General features: G+C 35.4%; 1 protein-coding gene across 7 annotated transcripts in view; it reads left to right on the top strand.

Moving 5' to 3' along the window:
* Positions 1-3,035: 3,035 nt before the first annotated feature.
* The window catches only part of LOC141579555 (putative coiled-coil domain-containing protein 144B), a 31,716-nt gene continuing 17,080 nt past the window's right edge, over positions 3,036-17,671 (top strand). For 3 of the 7 annotated variants that reach the window (XM_074376042.1, XM_074376039.1, XM_074376041.1), the window contains exons 1-10: positions 3,040-3,187; positions 5,621-5,649; positions 5,834-5,906; positions 7,673-7,927; positions 9,529-9,599; positions 10,745-11,482; positions 13,567-13,721; positions 14,214-14,379; positions 16,736-16,769; positions 17,045-17,186. In XM_074376042.1, the coding sequence (XP_074232143.1) occupies positions 5,879-5,906; positions 7,673-7,927; positions 9,529-9,599; positions 10,745-11,482; positions 13,567-13,721; positions 14,214-14,340 (1,374 nt within the window). In that variant the 5' untranslated portion in view covers positions 3,040-3,187; positions 5,621-5,649; positions 5,834-5,878 and the 3' untranslated portion in view covers positions 14,341-14,379; positions 16,736-16,769; positions 17,045-17,186. Of the gene's footprint in view, positions 3,188-4,916; positions 5,024-5,620; positions 5,650-5,833; positions 5,907-7,672; positions 7,928-9,525; positions 9,600-10,744; positions 11,483-13,566; positions 13,722-13,839; positions 13,874-14,213; positions 14,380-16,735; positions 16,770-17,044; positions 17,187-17,671 lie in introns of those variants that run through there. The other 4 variants (XM_074376040.1, XM_074376045.1, XM_074376044.1 and 1 more) reach the window with 4 other exon arrangements.

The raw sequence follows: 17,671 nt of genomic DNA, 5'->3' as shown, positions 1-17,671 counted from the left end.
TATAAACCTGAAACCATAGTACTTCTAGAAGAAGATATAGGTAGTAAGATCTTTGACAGCATTCATATATATGTGTATATAAGGAAAAAATGTACAAGGAAACAAAAGGGATGACATCAAACTAAAATACCCCTGCACAGCAATAAAGACTATCCACAAAACAAAAGGCCACCTACTGAATGGGAGAAGGGTTTTGCAAATGATATATCTGATCAGAGGTTAATATCCAAAATATGGGAAGAACTCATAAACTCAATATCTAAGAACCGAATAACCTGATTAAAAATGAGGGTTTGAATAGACATTTTTGCAAAGAAAACATGCAGATGTCCAACAGACACATAAAAAGATGCTCAACATCACTGATCATCAGAGAAATGCAAATCAAAACCACAATATCACCTCACATCTGTCAGAACTGCTAATATCAAAAAGCCAACAAATAATAAGTATTGGCAAATAATGTAGAGGAAAGGGAAGACTTGTGCACTGTTGATGGGAAAATAAAGAAATAAAGGATAATTAACATCAATCTCCCTGAAACCCTCCAAAAACATTGAAGACAAGGTATCGCTTCCAAATTCATTACCTGATTCCAAAGTCAGACAAAGATACTACAAAAAAAAAAAAAAAAAAAAAGAAAATTACAGACCAGCATCCTTGGTGAATGTTGAAGTAAAAATCCTCTACAAAATACTATGAGACAAAATTCAGTAGTATAGTAAAAGAAATAGATACCATGACCATATGTGAATTATACCTGCAATTAAAGGATTGTTCGACATAGGAAAATCAATCAATGTGATATACCATATAGAAGAATAAAGGGCAAAAACTGTGTGATCATCTTAATTGAGGCAGAAAAAGCATTGGACTAAATTCAACACCATTTCATGATAAAAAAAAATTCAACAAAATAGAAATAGCAGGAAACTACCTCCACAGAATAAAATCTATATATGTAAAGCCTATATGTGACATCTCACTCAAAGGTGAAAGACAGAAAGCTTTCAGTAAGAGATCAGGAATATGGCAACAGTGACCACTTGGCCACTTCTATTCAACATAGTACTGGAAGTCCCAGCTAAACCAATGAGAGAAGAAAACTGAAAGGCATTCCTTTCAGAAAGGAATAAGTAAAACTATTCCTGTTTACAAATGGTGTAGTCTTATATGAAGAAAATTGTAAAGACTTCACCAAAAAACCTCTGTTATAAGTGATAAATGAATTCAGCAAATTTGTAGGATATAAAATCAACATGCAAAAATCAATTGCATTTTTATACACTGACAATAAAACCAATCCAAAAAGGAAATTAAAAAAACACTCTCAGTATAATACATCAAAAAGAATAAACTAATAAACAATTATATATAAATATATAAATATAAAAACAATTAATAAAATTAAACCCAGAAGGCTAAAGACTTATACACTGAAAACCACAAAACTTTGATAAGAGAAACTTTAAATGTCATAAATAAATGGAAAGACATTTCATGTTCATGGATTACAGGACTTAATATTGCTAAAATTTCCATACTACCCAACACCATCTACAGATTCAATGCAATCTCCATCAAAAGCCCAATGGTATCTTTTACAGAAATATTAAAATCCAACCTCAAATTCAAATGACTATCAAGGGATACTGAATACCATGAGAATCCTGAAAATGAATCAAGTTAGAGGACTCACACTTCATTTTTGGTTTTTTTTAAATATTTTTTATTGATTTATAATCATTTTACAATGTTGTGTCAAATTCCAGTGTTCAGCACAATTTTTCAGTCATACATGGACATATACACACTCATTGTCACATTTTTTTCTCTGTGAGCTACCATAATATTTTGTGTATATTTCCCTGTGCTATACAGTATAATCCTGTTAACGTATTCTACAATTTGGAAATCCCAGTCTATCCTTTCCCACCCTCCACCCCCCTGGCAACCACAAATCTTTATTCTCTGTCTATGAGTCTATTTCTGTCCTGTATTTATGCTTTGTTTTCATTTGTTTGTTTGTTTGTGTTTGTTTTTGTTTTTGTTTGTTTAAATTCCACATATGAGCGATCTCATATGGTATTTTTCTTTAACTTTCTGGCTTACTTCACTTAGAATGACATTCTCCAGGAGCATTCATGTTGCTGCAAATGGCATTATGTTGTCTGTTTTTATTGCTGAGTAGTATTCCATTATATAAATATACCACATCTTCTTTATCCAGTCACCTGTTGATGGACATTTAGGCTGTTTCCATGTTTTGGCTATTGTAAATAGTGCTGCTATGATCATTGGGGTGCAGGTGTCACCCTGAAGTAGGGTTCCTTCTGGATACAAGCCCAGGAGTGTGGATCCTGGGTCATATGGTAAGTCTATTCCTAGTCTTTGAGGAATCTCCATATTGTTTTCCATAGTGGCTGCACCAAATTGCATTCTGACCAGCAGTGTAGGAGTGTTCACCTTTCTCCACAGCCTCTCCAGCATTTCTCATTTGTGGATTTTTGAATGACGGCCATTCTGACTGGTGTGAGGTGATACCTCATTGTAGCACACTTCCTTTTTTTGTAGTATCTTTGTCTGATTTTGGGATCAGGTACTGCTTGCCTCATAGAGTTAATTTGGAAGTGATCCCTCCTCTTCAGTTTTTTTGGAGGGTTTCAAGGGGATTGATGCTACTTTTTCTTTATTTTTTGCTTTCCCATCAACAGGGCACAAGTGTTGCCTTTTCTCTATATTATTGGCCAACACGTTATTTGTTGGATTCTTGATATTAGTTGTTCTGATAGATATAAGGTGATATTATGGTTTTGAATTTGAGATTGGGTTTTAATATTTCTGTAAAAGATACCATTGGGCTTTTGATGGAGATTGCATTGAATCTGTAGATGGTGTTGGGTAGTATGGAAATTTTAGCAATATTAAGTCCTGTAATCCATGAACATGAAATGTCTTTCCATTTATTTATGACATTTAAAGTTTCTCTTATCAAAGTAGGAAATTAAAAAGTAATAATGTAGGAAACACAGGTATTTTCTTAGAAAGGGATCAGGAAATCTTGCAACTCATTATTAATATTAATCTTAACAGAGTACCTCCAAGATTCAACTACCGAACCATGTTGATCATTTATCTGGAGCTGCAGGTCTAAGAGAAAAAAATACATTAAATGGACAAATAGAAAGTAAGCACTGTATTTTATAAAAAAGTCATTTGACAGAATGTTGATTTAAAACAAGGATTTGGATCTGTTCTCTCAACCAAAGAAAATCACCTGTTGAACGTATAGTGAGAAAAAAGAGGAGGAAAGGAAGTAAATCGTATATCTTATCGGGTGTCAGCAAGAGATTAAACTAGAATGCTGTTTAAGGAGCTCAGTTGTTAGCTTTCTTTCAAGATGCTCTGTGACCTGAGGACGGTCAGGAAATCAGGAGGAGGGAAGGAGGGAGCGAAGAATGAAAGAGGTAGAGAGGAGGGGAGTAAATGAAGGAAAAGGAGGGGGGTCCCTGGCAGGAGGTGGTAATGAATGTAGAATAGTTCTTTAGAAGAAGGAAGACGAGTGTTTGAAATGAGGTGGGTATGAAGTGAGCTTCTTCCAGCACCAAAGCTTGTCCGGGAAGCACAGCAGAATGTTCCACTCCCCCGTCCACTGACCGTTAGGAAGGCAGTGAGGACTGCGGTACCTGATCATACAGAGCTGGGTGTGCCTGCCGTGGGTGAGCACAGGCGTGTGTGGTCAGCTGTCAATGTCTGGACCTTCGTGTCATGCAGCGTGTTGCTGCCTTATAGGATTGTGTCTAATAGGCGAACAGAAGAGAGTGGGAGAGAGGAAGAGGGCAGGTGCATTCCGGGGAGGTCAGGGGCACTGGAGCCTGGTAAAGAGTCCACTGGAAAGTCTGCAACTCCTAATGCAGCTTTTGGGGAAGTGTTACAGTGAGACGCGTGCGGCTGGATTTCAGAGGGATCAGTTAAGTCCGAGTGCTGCAGAAGCAGACTCGGTATAGACCAGAGTTGCTCACATTTCACTCAGTCACCTGGGGACCCAGTGAAAAGTGCACATTCTGAGCAGTGGGTCTGCATTTCTAACAAGCTCTCAGGTGATGCCCTTGTTGCTGGTCTTCAGATCATGCTCAAAGGGTAGACTTGTGTTTAGGGGAATCTAGAAGAAGAGCCGCTGGGGAGTTAAAGACATAACAGCATCAAGGAAAAGCACGATTTTGTTTTTCTTTCTGAGAACATTCATAGCCAGAGCGAGGCAAAGAGTTGAAGTAGAAATTAGAGATGCAAGACACTGCTGCTAAGCAGAGAGGGAAAAGAAGTGGTGGGCATCATCCGTCCAAAGAATAGAGAAGGGGAAGAATTAAGACCACAGATCTAGAGGTACCTTTGAAGAGGAAAGTGAAAGGAAGGAAGGAGGGAAAAAAGGCCACAGGTAGGTGATTTTGGAATTGAGGGGAAACTTGCGAGAACTCCTTTTCGATGGCGTCAGTATATTTACACAGAAGCAAGGTTAGATCGTTGCCACTCCAGAGAATACTGGAATCAGGAGGTGGCCTAGAATTGGGGTAAACCACAGCTACCCCTCCTATCAGGCTTCAAAGATATATGTTGTATTGGTATTTGTTATTCAAGTGAGATTAATTTGAATATGAAGCATTGGCTGTGGGGTTTTTTTTGTTTTTTTTTTTTTTTACTGATACCTAATTTTTGATAAGATAGTTGTTTCACAGAAATGCTTTTAAACATTAGCCTGATTTACCAAACCAATTTTGGAAATAAAAGAAATTAATAGAATTCATTCCATAAATGCTAAAGTTGTTATTTTCAGTGAATACTACACAGGTTTTGAAATATAAAAGACTTTCAATGTCTAATAATTCTGTGGCAATGAATTTTTTTTTTTTGATCACCAGATTTCAATATTGAAAACTCAGTATACATTCTTTCTTGCATGAGTGGATCAAGAAACTTTGATGGCTAGAGGATACGAGAAATGCAGGCATACCAACAGCCCATGTGGGTATGGGAAAAAATGCTAATGAACGATTATTCTACAAGTGTGTATCCAAGCTGATCAATTCATAACACTTTCTCTGACGAGAAGTGAATTGCACATTCAAATGAACTGCCATCACAGCTGTGGACTTCCTAAATCACAGGACGAATTGAAGAGCATGATAAATACTTGTAGTCTAATGGTGTCAGTCGCATGAAAGATGTGCTGTTGCATTTTACCGTCAGCTTTCACATTTGTCTTCTTGGAGCCGTGACTTGTTCCTCTGATTAAAGATCGCTTTTCTCCTCCTCAGGCAGCATGTTCACACTTGTACATGTGCAAGTTTCTATTTTATAAAGTCATTTGAAACATAATCGTACTTTTGAAATCTTAACTGCATGTTTTGTTAAACCTATATTCCTGCTCTTTATTCAGTATCTATAATGGATTTCTATTTTTGCCTTGTTGCTGTCCTAACTGCCCCTGAAAAACAAAACACCGAAACCTAACGTGTTCATTTCCAAAGCAAGCATGAGGATTGTGCTCAGTACTAACTGCATGACTGGATAGTTGGCTTTCATATTTACTTGTAATTGATTATGTGTCCCTTTTGGCTTTTAGATTCTACTGAAAAATATCCTCACCTGAAGGTAAAAACTTTTATACTTTTATCTTGAATTTTTTTTTTAATGAGGGTACTGGGAATTTAGCCTAGGACCTCATGCACTGCTAAGCAGGCACTCTGCCACTGAGCTAGACCCTCCCCCCTTGAATTATTACTACAGATCGTATCAAATGTACATTATTAATCAGTTTGTTTCAAAAACCATTCAGCCTGCAGTTGGAGTGAAAGATTCTGTTCCTAAGAAAACAGGAGAAATGAAGAATTTACAAAGATTGAAATCAGGTAAATTTTGCAATACAAATTTAACTCTGAAATGAAGTACAGTCTTCTTATTTCTAATATCTTTTATTTTTTCAAATTTAATTGAAAGATGACATAAGTAAGGCAGATGTTATTATTGGTATCCATGTTTGAAAATATATATATAAGCATAAGAAATAGATTTTTTAAATGTCAGCTTTGACTTGGATGTTTCTATTGATGTTGGGAGACACTAAAGTGCTCAGTTTGGAGTCCCTATACTTCTCAGGGATTCTGAGAGATTGATTATTAGGTTCTAAGATTTTTCCAGAGTTTTAAAATGCTTAATTGAATTCTGGCCTTTACGTAGGGTAAAGCTTCACTTGCTAACATGTCAGTCATATTTCACTTTAATTATTTCATCTAGTGCTATCACATTGATGATATTTATTTCTATATTTATTCATTAATGGAGGTCCTAGGGATTGAACCCAGAACCTTGTACATGCTAAGCATGTGCTCTACCACTGAGCTATTTCCCTAGCCCAAAGATCTTAAGCCAACTGAATGTTTTGATTAGGAGTGTGTGTGTGTGTGTGTGTGTGTGTGTGTGTGTGTGTGTGTTGTCTTTGATTATTAAAAATGATGGAAATTATTAGTCCTACCTTAGTATTTGGTAGACATGATCTTTTAAAACAATAATCCTAAAAGTTCTGGGGTTTAGGATTTTTTTTATAGTATTAAAAATTATTGAGAATTCTGAAGAACTTTTAAGTGGGTTGTATCTATTGATGTTTAGTATATTAGAAAATAAAACTGAAAGATTTAAAAAACAAGCACACACAAACATTCCATTAGCCATTAGAGCTATGATGTTATCACATGTCATGTATCTGGAAACCTCCACTGCACACTTAACAGAGAATGAGAATGAAAATAGCATTCAGTATTATTGTGAAATTAGTTTTGTCCTCCTGGACTCCCTAGATGGAGGGAACTTGGGACTTCAGGGCTTGTCAGATGACACTTGAGAACTGCTGTTTTAAACAGGGTTCATGGATGTGAAATGATAAAGGGGCCCTTGTGATGAAGTGGGCTTTAAAGTTCACTTCTACATTTCTTGCCTTTTTTTCTTTAACTTGTCTCTAAAAGTTTACATCTAACAACTTAATTCTTTTAAGAAAAGGAAAACATTTTTGTTATATATTCCCTGCCTCGTGGCACTCTGCACTCTTTGGATCTAGTTTGTACCTAGACTTATCCTATTTTTATATGGAAAAATTAGTCACTCAAGGCTATCCTTTCTTATGTAAATTTATGATGTTTATCCAAGGCTTAAGGTAAGAATTCTGAAGATATTGGTACATTGAGGAAAGACTGTCTCATTGTAATTTAAGTAGTAACATTCAGTAATTTTTTCTTAAAGCCCATGTGTCTAGGACACAATACTGTCATGCATATTTAAACGTCTAGTAAATGGCTGGTTAGACATACATTTTGTTAGTGAAAAAATTCATATGTTGAAGAATCATAATTATTCATAAAGCTCTTATGGAATATAGACCGTTTTATAGAGAGTGATGAGTGAATCCAAATAAGTAATACTAGGAAATTAACAGTAGAAAAAAGAGAGACAGTGGTTCCCTATGTGAACAGCAATGACATGTAAAGTACAACCAGCTGGGAAGGAGCAGTGTGTATAGGGGGAGAGGAGGACGTGGGGCTGCTGCTCTGGAAAGAGAATTTGTACAAGTTAGTCAAGTTTGTATTGTTATTCACATTCTAATAAGTGGAAACTTTGTTTTCAGATCCTTCAGACTGGGATTCTACCAGTTTGAGCCTCAATAATGAGGCTGGTCAAAGAGCTGAGCATTTGAAAGTTGATAAATGTCCTTTGGTATCACAATCAGTGACCACAAACCAGTCAGCACCCACAGAACTGAGGCAGACGGCCCTAGTAGATAAAGACCGGATGAATATTGAAGCCGTGTCTCTGTCAGCAAATGCAGCGTTCCGTGGCTTGTGTGAATCACAGCTGCCAGAGAACAGAAGCAGCAAAGAAGGTAATAAAGCAGCATAGAGAACTAGCCATAGTCTACCTGTGCGTGGCTTCACCATACTCTGACTTTGCAGAAATCACTTTGTGGCAGGATCACCTTTGTGTTTACTCCTTTTATGCAACCTACAACCAGACAGTACCTTTTGGCATGACATTTACATTCATCCTCTTACCAAAGCAACATATTAAATAGCAAAGAGAATTAGGAGAAAGTAAGTTCGTTCAGACTAGTATTTAGCACGCTCCTGAGAGCGGGTAGGAGGATGATGTCCAGAGCTTTGTGACTAGTTGGGAAACCTAGGTGGACATCCAAAGATACCCTTCTGAAAATATGGTTTCTTAGCTTTATTTTTATCTAGCTCTGAATTTATAAATGTTTCTTATAGCTACATTCAGTGTAACTGAAAAAGCACCTCTGCAACTAAATATCAAAATATTTCTAGTATATTCTCTGCCTTTCTGTATTTTAGAAGTGGCTTTTCCAGTGGTAGTGGCAGTCATTGGGAATTTGCTACAAAGGACCTCCTTCTTAACTGTGTCCACGTAGTATATCAGCTTGTTTTATTATTTTTAATGGATTGGCAGGGAGAAAAGGATATTGGTTTTTAAGGAATGCTTTATCACTTAAAAATAATATATGGAATATCAATTCTAATTCTTCTAGGATAGCCAGTCTGTTGATTAACCACATCTAATATGTGTTCTACTTTATATACCAATTAATTTAGTGCCTTAATGAGTGATATAATCAGAGCTGTAGTAGTAAGTCATACAATATTTTTTCTGCTCCTATAGTTTTTTCTTTTCTTTCCTTACCTGTAGAATTAATGTCTTATTTACAAAAGATTCTCAGTTATCTCCTATAGTAGTGACTACAAGCTATAAACTCAAAGTTTTTTTAATAAATACTGTTTATACAAAGATACTTTTAAGAGTTTGTCCTCAGCAGCAGAGGAGCAAAGAGGATAGACATGTAAAGAAATAGTTTACAGTTCAGCTGGTGAAGACACACTAGAAAAGTCTGTGAAGTACCAAGGTAGCTCCAAGGAAAGAGATCCCTGTGTCTCTGAAGAAAGACAGCTGCAATCAAGGAGGACTTCACAGAGCAGGCTGAGCCTTCAAAGAGGAAAAGGAACTTGTCAGAACAATAGAGGGAAACGTTTCAGATTAAGGAAAGATAAAAGCATAAAAAGTAACAGTAATTTTGGAAACCATGAATAATATTGCTCTTGAAGCTTGGTATGTTGTTAAAAAGGTACTGTTAGGAGAATAGAGTCTATTGTGACTTTGTATATTTCTACTGTATTTTTAAATTTGGTTTTATTTCTCTTTGTTTTGTTCATGTCTGGTGAATCAATTTGTGAGTGAAACTTTGAGATGTTTGTATGCCTTTAATCTGGTAACATCTAGTATTTCCCAAATAGTTTGTTAAAGTTTTAGATAATTAGAAGTATTTCTTAAAGAAGTAAATAATCCAGCTAAAGATTAAGCTTAATTTAAACTGTCAATTGATGAAATGTGTTTTATGTTTTTATAAATATGATGCCTTTTATCTAGCTGTTCTAAGTAGTGAATTTTAACTAAGCATATTCATTTTTTCAGCAGACCTAGACTTAGAAAGGACATCTGAGGAAGAGCAAGAAAGACTTGATGGAAGTGAAAATAACCACTCACAGGTATGTAAAAATGTAAATTTAAATTTCTTATTTAATACTGTTTTCTGTGCTTTAATAGCACAGTTCAAGAGAAATTGCCTTTCAAACTAGACTTTTAAAGTCAATAAATAATTATTTAATATTTAGTTTTTAATAGCATTTTATCTAATTAGAAAACTTAAAGTATTGTTAGGATCTATAATAATTTATAGTTAAACTTTATCCTTGGAATTGAGGCAGAAAACCTTCCTGAATATTGTTTACTTCTTCAATTTTTATAACTTCCTCACATGATAAAGAAGGTGATATCAAATATTAAATCATGTGATTAAGCAGTTGAAATTGTAAATAATATAGCAGTGATGGCCACCAAGTTAGTTTCATGTAAGGAACAGTCATTCCCAGTGGTCCAAAATTTGCAGTTTCAAATTGCAAGTCATTAATGCCAAGATGAAAGATTTCTTCTGTCTTGTGATCTCTATGTAATTGACTTCAGAATCTACAATCAGGGAGAGAATAGGGGTCATAGAGTCAACCCAACTGCCTAGTAAGAGAATCAAACCTTCCAGGATTAGACCTTTGCTGTTAGGGAACAAACAAAAACTTTCTAACTTATTTCATTTCAGGGTAGGAAATCCATAAGTATTATTAAAAATTCTTTTATTCACTCTCACTAGTGAATGTTAGAGTATAATATAACTCGGTGGATGCAGAGAATACATATTGAGATAAATCACTATCATAGTATATCGTTTGCATTAAAATTCAGGAAATTGTTCCTCTTTCTGATTGATGTTAATTGATTTTGACACCTAATAATTCACAGTTTGCTTATTCTCCAGTTATTAGTCCTTTAAAAAAAATCTTTACATGCACTGGAGGGGCTCACTATTTAAGGTATAAGAGGTGAAATATTTTTTAGTGAGGAAATCTTTGTAATGTTAAAAATCTAATCTCCTCTAATTCTTGGTAGATTTAACATGTGTGAATTGTTTAGTTCAAACAAACAGTGACAAACTTAGGTTTCTGAGTTCCTGTTTTTCTCCTATTTTAAGGCTAAGGCAAGTTATGTTTTACTTCTTAGTTTGTGAGTAGCCAAACATAGATTGGTTTGTTAAATTTTAATTATTTTCTAATTTTTCTTTATCCATACTTGACTACTTAAGGATAAATGTGTTTTACAAGCATGTACTGTGAAAGAAAAGAAATCTGAAGATCAAATCAAGCAGATTAATCTTTCACTGGTGCATCTGCAAAAAATGCCTAGAGAACCAGAAATGAATATGGAACATGACAGAAAGGACGTACCTGTATCTTCAAAACATTCTTGTGTGGAGAAGCATGAGGACATGTGGGTCAAACAAGGCAAATTGGACTGGAAAAATAATTCCGAATTTATCACAAAGAAGGCAAATCAGAAAATCAGTAAAATCCTTGAAAAATGCAAAATTATTTTTCATCGTAAGGGAGGGTCACTACGTGACAACTCTGAACTACATGGTGATTTAAAGGAACTACCTTCCAATGTGACAGATAATATATTTGACAGTGAGGAAAAAGATGCACCTGGAGCCTCTGTCTCTGTAGGATCCCAGGCATTCTCTGAACACAAAGAGCCCAGTCTTGAAAAAGTTTTTCCATCTTATTCCAAGTCTGAGTCAACAGAGTATGGTTGCCAGCCATCTTCAAAACTTTATTTAAATGAAAAGAAGTTAGATGAAAATGATAAGCCAGACACTGAACATGTTTTTAACAAAAATGAGAGTTTTTATAATGATAGAGAAAATGAAGTAAGGAACCAAGTTCCATTTAAAGTGAAAGAAGACCAAGAATTTGATACAAAAAGAAAACAAAAAAGGAACCAAAATACTCACTGGAAATCAGACATTGGCCGTGCACCTCAGGTAAGTGATCCTGAAAGCCTTTTTGGTTTGTGGCTTGCCCGCTCCAGTGAGATGAAACACACGATTCAAATAAAAAGTCAAGATATATCTGCTGTTTCAAATACTTACAAGAAAACCAAACCAATACAAGACCAGCTCCAGAAGCCATTGCTTGCAGATAACTGCGGTGCTAATAACTAAAATCATGGAGCCTGAATTAGGAAATGTGAGTTCTTCTCCATCAAATGGTAACAGAACATCCAAAGTATATCTAAAAGATTTACACCAAGATATGCAAAGGTTTCAGAATGAGGTAGGCATGTTACAAGTAGAATTCCTGGCTTTGGAAAAAGAAAATTCAGCTTCAGAAAGAGGTAGAGGTTCCTCTGCTGCTACTCTGTTTTTTCTCTTTATCAATAATCTCTTCCATTCTGATCCATATTTGATCTGATTTTCCACTTACGAAAATAGCCTATGTATAAAACGGGGTCATTTAAATATGTAATCGTGAAGAAACAGACTATTTCTGCCATCTAAATAACAGGAACTCAGGGAAGTATTTTCCTGGGTTTTGTTCTTTAATCAACCTAAGTCTCTGTGCCAGTCTTTCGTATGAAGTGGGAAAGTAATTCAGCTGTGTGCCACGTGACCTGAGCCAGAATAAACGCGAGTGAAATGGCTTAGGAAATATAATAAGCTCAAGGGTTTTGTTTTTTTTTGTTTTTTTGTTTTAATCTATTGGCTTAAATGTAAGTGGCACTTCCATAGAATGGGAAGGAAGCAGTGACTGAGAGAAGGGATACAAGCACACACTCCCACTAAAGTGATCTGTGTATTGTGCTTTAGTGAGTGTGGGCTTATCTGTCTTACTGATCACTGAACACTCAGAATTCCATCATGGCCACTTTGAGATATTCTTAAGAACAAATACATGTGCTCCCACATATTCTTGAATCACCACTTTCGGGTGTTTCTGTTGAGTCAGACACTTACATTGTATTATGTAATAAAATGTAGTAAGTTTTGACATGTATGATTTTATCATATAGGTAGTAAGAACCCTCAGCAAAAAAAATTCAGTATTTATCTCCAAAGGAGAAAACTTGAGTTTTGAGATGCACTGAATGATATTTTTTTTACTTCTAGTAATAGATTTTTAAAATGTGTGTGTTCTTTTGTGTGAGGTGCGAAGAGTGTTAAAGATAGAAATCTGAAGGTGTTCTCCTTTAATAGAAAAAGGAGATGAGCCCTGTCCCCAACTTTGCCAAAGTCACACTTTTAACTTATCTGATCAAATTGATGAATTTATTTGGTAGCTTATTAGATTCAGTGTTACAGAATTGTATCATCTCTTTTGACACCATAAAATGCTGGGGAATACTGCTTTAGGGAGTTTGGACAAATCACTTAACCTTTCTTGGTTGTGTTCCCGTTTTCAGTAAACAGTGGGGCTAAAGTAGATCATTCATTACTCCTATGCCATCAAGCTATAAAATGGTCATGGTTATTGAATGTGAAATTGGGAAGCATTATTCCTTTTGCAGAATTCCACACTTACTGGCAATTCATCAGTTTCACTCTGCTTCTTTCAGTAAACTTGGGTTTATATATTTTATTAAACACCACTTTTTTGATACCCCAGAATCCAAATGAAACAAGAAGTATAAAAAGTAGTGGGGAAAGGATAGCTTTAGCACAGAAAGAAGAATGTTTCCTTTCTGTTACTGAAGCACCAAGGTGTGACATCTTCTAAATCTGGCTGTTTAATACAAAATCTAGGTGGTAAAGACAGGAGAGGACAAATTTTATGCCTTTGTCTTTTTATTTCTTTGTCTCTGCCATTCACATGGGGAAGAGTGGATGTAAGAGCACAACACTCAGAAAGTCCTTTTTGAAATTTTAGAAATTCTGTTTCTTTTCCTCAAAGAGAAAGAAGCAGAATTTACAAACATTTCAATGACTTGAAATGATAAAATTAAAATAAGCACAAAAATATTTTAATCATTGAAATCAGGGCAAACTGAGTCAAGTGATAAAATGAATGAAAAAAAGTCTTTATAATGAATGAAGTAATAATTACCCTTTGTATCAAACTTTCACTAAAGGTTGAAGTAGAAGAGAACAGGAACAAAAGTAGTGAACTGAAAGGATCAGAAACCATGTGTGATGGCAGTTATTACAAAGGATTAACTCAGCAGAGGAAGAGGGGAAAAACTGATGACCAGCAGTTTCCTGCTCTGCAGAAAGGAAATTCTGATAGGTAAGCCTAAATCAGTATTCAACAGTAGGTAATTATTATTTTCCTAGATACTGTTCACAATTTCTTCCCAGACTCATCTCTCTACTTGCTTCCATGTATTTTGTAATCTTCCTTCCAGGTTCCCAGGACACACCTAAATGCCATGTGCCTAATCTTTGTGCTCACGTTCTAATCTCTTAAGTAGAATAATTTCCTCCTGTCTCTTTTGCTCATGACCTCCTGTTTATTTTCCCTCTTCTTAAAAGCCTTCCTTATGCTCACTTTAGCTGCTACATGTCAGCTCTTGCGTATCACATTGTATCATAATTGTGTATCTGTCTTTGAAGCAAGAATTTGTGTTTCCTTGCATATGGTTGGCACTTGATAACCATTTTGTGAATTAATAAATGATTGAAGATGGGTAAGAGTTGGAATTTTACAAAAATTGTTGTTTTTTAATTTATCAGTAGAATTATTTTTTAAAAATTGGCTTTTTTATGGATTGTTTTACAGTAGCTCTCCTGGCTTGTGTATGATGGAAGTAAAGAATAAAAGTGGAAAACGGACATTAAAAGCATGTGACTTCACGTGTATTTGCGAAGACTGCCTCGCTGGCTGGTGGTCTCCTACACGTGAATGACAACAGCAGTTTAAGTGAAGGAGATCAAGATTGTGGCAGGTAAAATCTACAAATTCTTTATTTCTAGGTGAAGATGTATTACCAGTGATTACCTTCTCTGGAAATAGAACAGCAGCATATAGTGCAAAGGCCAAGGCAAGAGGATTCTCAACTGTGTCGGAGGAACTCTGCCAAAAGGCTAAGATGAGGACAAGTGCCTTTGACTGAAAGTAGTTTCAATAATACGTCCTCATGGAAGCCGGGCTGCAGTGAGTCAGTGTGAACAGCCCCTCAGAGGACATTTCCTGGGAAGGCAGGAGAGGACTAGGTGATAACTGAAGGGGAACATGGGGCTCGTGGGGGTTCCCTTTCTTTTTTTAATGATGACATGGTAGTTTGAAGACCATGTCTGTATGCTGTTGGATGTGATTCCATAGAAGACATGTTTTTCAATTTCATCTTGTTTGCATTTCTGGTATTAGAAAGTGTATTGATTGTACTGTGTTATCTTTAAAATACTGTAGTAAGCTTCCATTCATGTATAGTTTTGCTGTAAGGTCTTATTCATTAGTTCTGAAGTGTAATCTTACACAATTGAATATTCAGATAATGACTTTAAAGTTACACCATTGTCCATAGATTTTTAAAAATTGTATACTCATAATAACTATACAAACACTTAGGCCATACTGAATAGGGTTTAATCATTCCTTGATGATTCTAGATTTTATAGTGTCCTTGACAGTATCATCATGAGTGGCTGTGGTTTTGTATGCTATTGTAAAATACCAGATTCTATTAACTTAATATTTGTTTAGATTCTAGGAAGAACGGGAAGGTTTTGTTTATATACAATAGAATAATAAACTGTTAACAATCTATCACAGATGATTACTTTTGGATTACTAAATTCTAAATTAAAAAAGCCATCATGCTCCATAAGGACATGTCAAATGCATGAACAAACAGCTGAATGGATAATGAATGCCTGCTGATTAATGTCTTTAGCAAAAGCAAATCTTTATTAAAAGTAGATTTCCAGTATTGCCTAGGTCTAAAGTCTTTTTATTTTTAAAAAATAGGTGTTAAGATTCAGAAATTATTATTTTAACATTTTTTTATTGAGTCATAGTCGTTTTGCAATGTTGTGTCAAATTCCAGTGTAGAGCACAATTTTTCAGTTATACATGAACATACATATATTCATTGTCACATTTTTTTTGCTGTGAGCTACCATAAGATCTTATATATATTTCCCTGTGCTATACAGTATAATCTTGTTTATGTATTCTACATTTTGAAATCCCAGTCTGTCCCTTCCCACCCTCTGCCCCCTTGGCAACCACAAGTTTGTATTCTATGTCTGTAAGTCTGTTTCTGTTTTGTATTTGTTTTGTTTTGTTTTTGTTTTTAGATTCCACATGAGTGATCTCATATGTTTTTTTTTTTCTTTCTCTTTCTGGCTTACTTCACTTAGAATGACATTCTCCAAAAGCATCCATGTTGCTACAAATGGCGTTATGTTGTCGGTTTTTATGGCTGAATAGTATTCCATTGCATAAATATACCACATCTTCTTTATCCAGTCCTCTGTTGATGAACATTTAGGCTGTCTCCATGTCTTGGCTATTGTAAATAGTGCTGCTATGAACATTGGGGTGCAGGTGTCATTTTGAAGTAGGGTTCCTTCTGGACATATGCCCCAGAAATTATTATTTATAATTATACCTAGATATAGAATAATAATAGAGATTCATTTACTCCATTAGTTAAAAATACTTAAATATTACTTTCTTCGCATATTGTGAAGTGCAAGTATTGAAGCCAGATTGCCTGGGTTGGAATTCTGGGCAGACATAGGGGCTTCAACAAATGACTTAGCCTTTCTGTGCCTCATTTTCTTCCTGGGTAAAGTACCTAATGTATTACCTACCTCCCAGGATTGTTGTGAGGATTAAAATGTCTTTAAGACATGTAAAGTGCTGATAATAATGCACAGCAGTTGCACACTAAGTCCTCAAAAAAGCTAATACCATGATTATTAGAAAAGGGTTTCTTTCATATAAGGACTTAAGTAATACTTTCCAAATGGGTTTTATTGTCATAAAAGCCAGTTTTTATTGAAAAAGACAACAACAATAAAATCCTGGTACATTTTTTCCCTATCAAATAATACAGGTAATGTTATGTTCTTCCTTTTCCTTTGCTTGTCCTCTTGACCTAAATTTAATACTTTGTTCATAATATAATTGATATACTTTCTTTGTCCTTTAATGTTACTGTTTCATTTAATCCCTTTTATTGAAAATTAATTATCAATGCAAAGATTTTTATATAAAAGATAATAGGTGTACATATTTCTTGTATTTTCAATATTTAGTATTTGACTTAAATGAATTGATTTTTCTTTTTTCAGGTCTTCAAAGAAAACGTCTACTAAAAAGGACCAGGTATAGTAAAATATTAATTATAAAAGTATTTTCCTGTAGTAAAAAAAAATTATAAAAGAGTGGAAAAACAAAATCCTCCTTTGTTGTAGAGACATTTACTTAAAAATAATTTAGAAACGCTATAGATTAAGTTAGCCTTTTGACAAAAATCAGTTCTTTCGAGAAGTGTCTGTGTTTTTGCTCTCATAAAAAGATGGATATCTATCACCTCTGTACACTGAGCATATTTTACAACTATGTTGGAGACACTGTGAAATAGCATTATTTATTTGTAGGTCAAAGAGCAGATTAATTCTGTGAATGGCCTCGATGACTTAACTCTGTCACCAGAAACAGCTTCCAAGGATTGCGAGTCGCTTTTCCCTAATTATAAGAATACCCTGAGGCTAATCGAACAACTTGGTCCGGAGAGTAAAGGTAGGACCCCCGTATGACTACACAGCCTTTTTAAGTATCTCGTGGTAACTTGTGCACACCTAGTACTGCCCAGGGAGCACGGCTATGTTACACTCCGCTGCGTCTCAGAAACCTGCTTTGTGTCAAAGCAGAAGCAGACGTGTTGTGCGCTGCCAGCCAGGGGCTGTGACCGTTCCCACTCCCTGTGCTTTCTGTTGACTCTGCTGCTCCTACGCCTTCACCCAAGGTCAGGGTATCACTACTTCCCTCCTAGAACACTGAAATCACCTCAGGACTTTCTTCTCTGCCATTCCGCCTCCTGGAACCTTGGTCTACACCGCAACCATGATTACTAGATAGTTTTTAAAATTCAGATCTTTGTTACCCCCTTATTTAAAATCCAGCTACTGCTTCTCACAGCTCCATGGTTAAAGGCTACAGTCCTCTGGCTTCATCTTGTTTCCTTTTATTACCCTTCTTTCCACATGAATTTTAGAATCAGCTTG

Source organism: Camelus bactrianus, chromosome 13 (genome assembly GCF_048773025.1).
Source record: "Camelus bactrianus isolate YW-2024 breed Bactrian camel chromosome 13, ASM4877302v1, whole genome shotgun sequence".
NCBI classification, from domain to species: Eukaryota; Metazoa; Chordata; class Mammalia; order Artiodactyla; family Camelidae; genus Camelus; species Camelus bactrianus.
The sequence above is the reverse complement of the archived record's forward strand: the minus strand, read 5'-3'. Positions and strand labels throughout refer to the sequence as shown.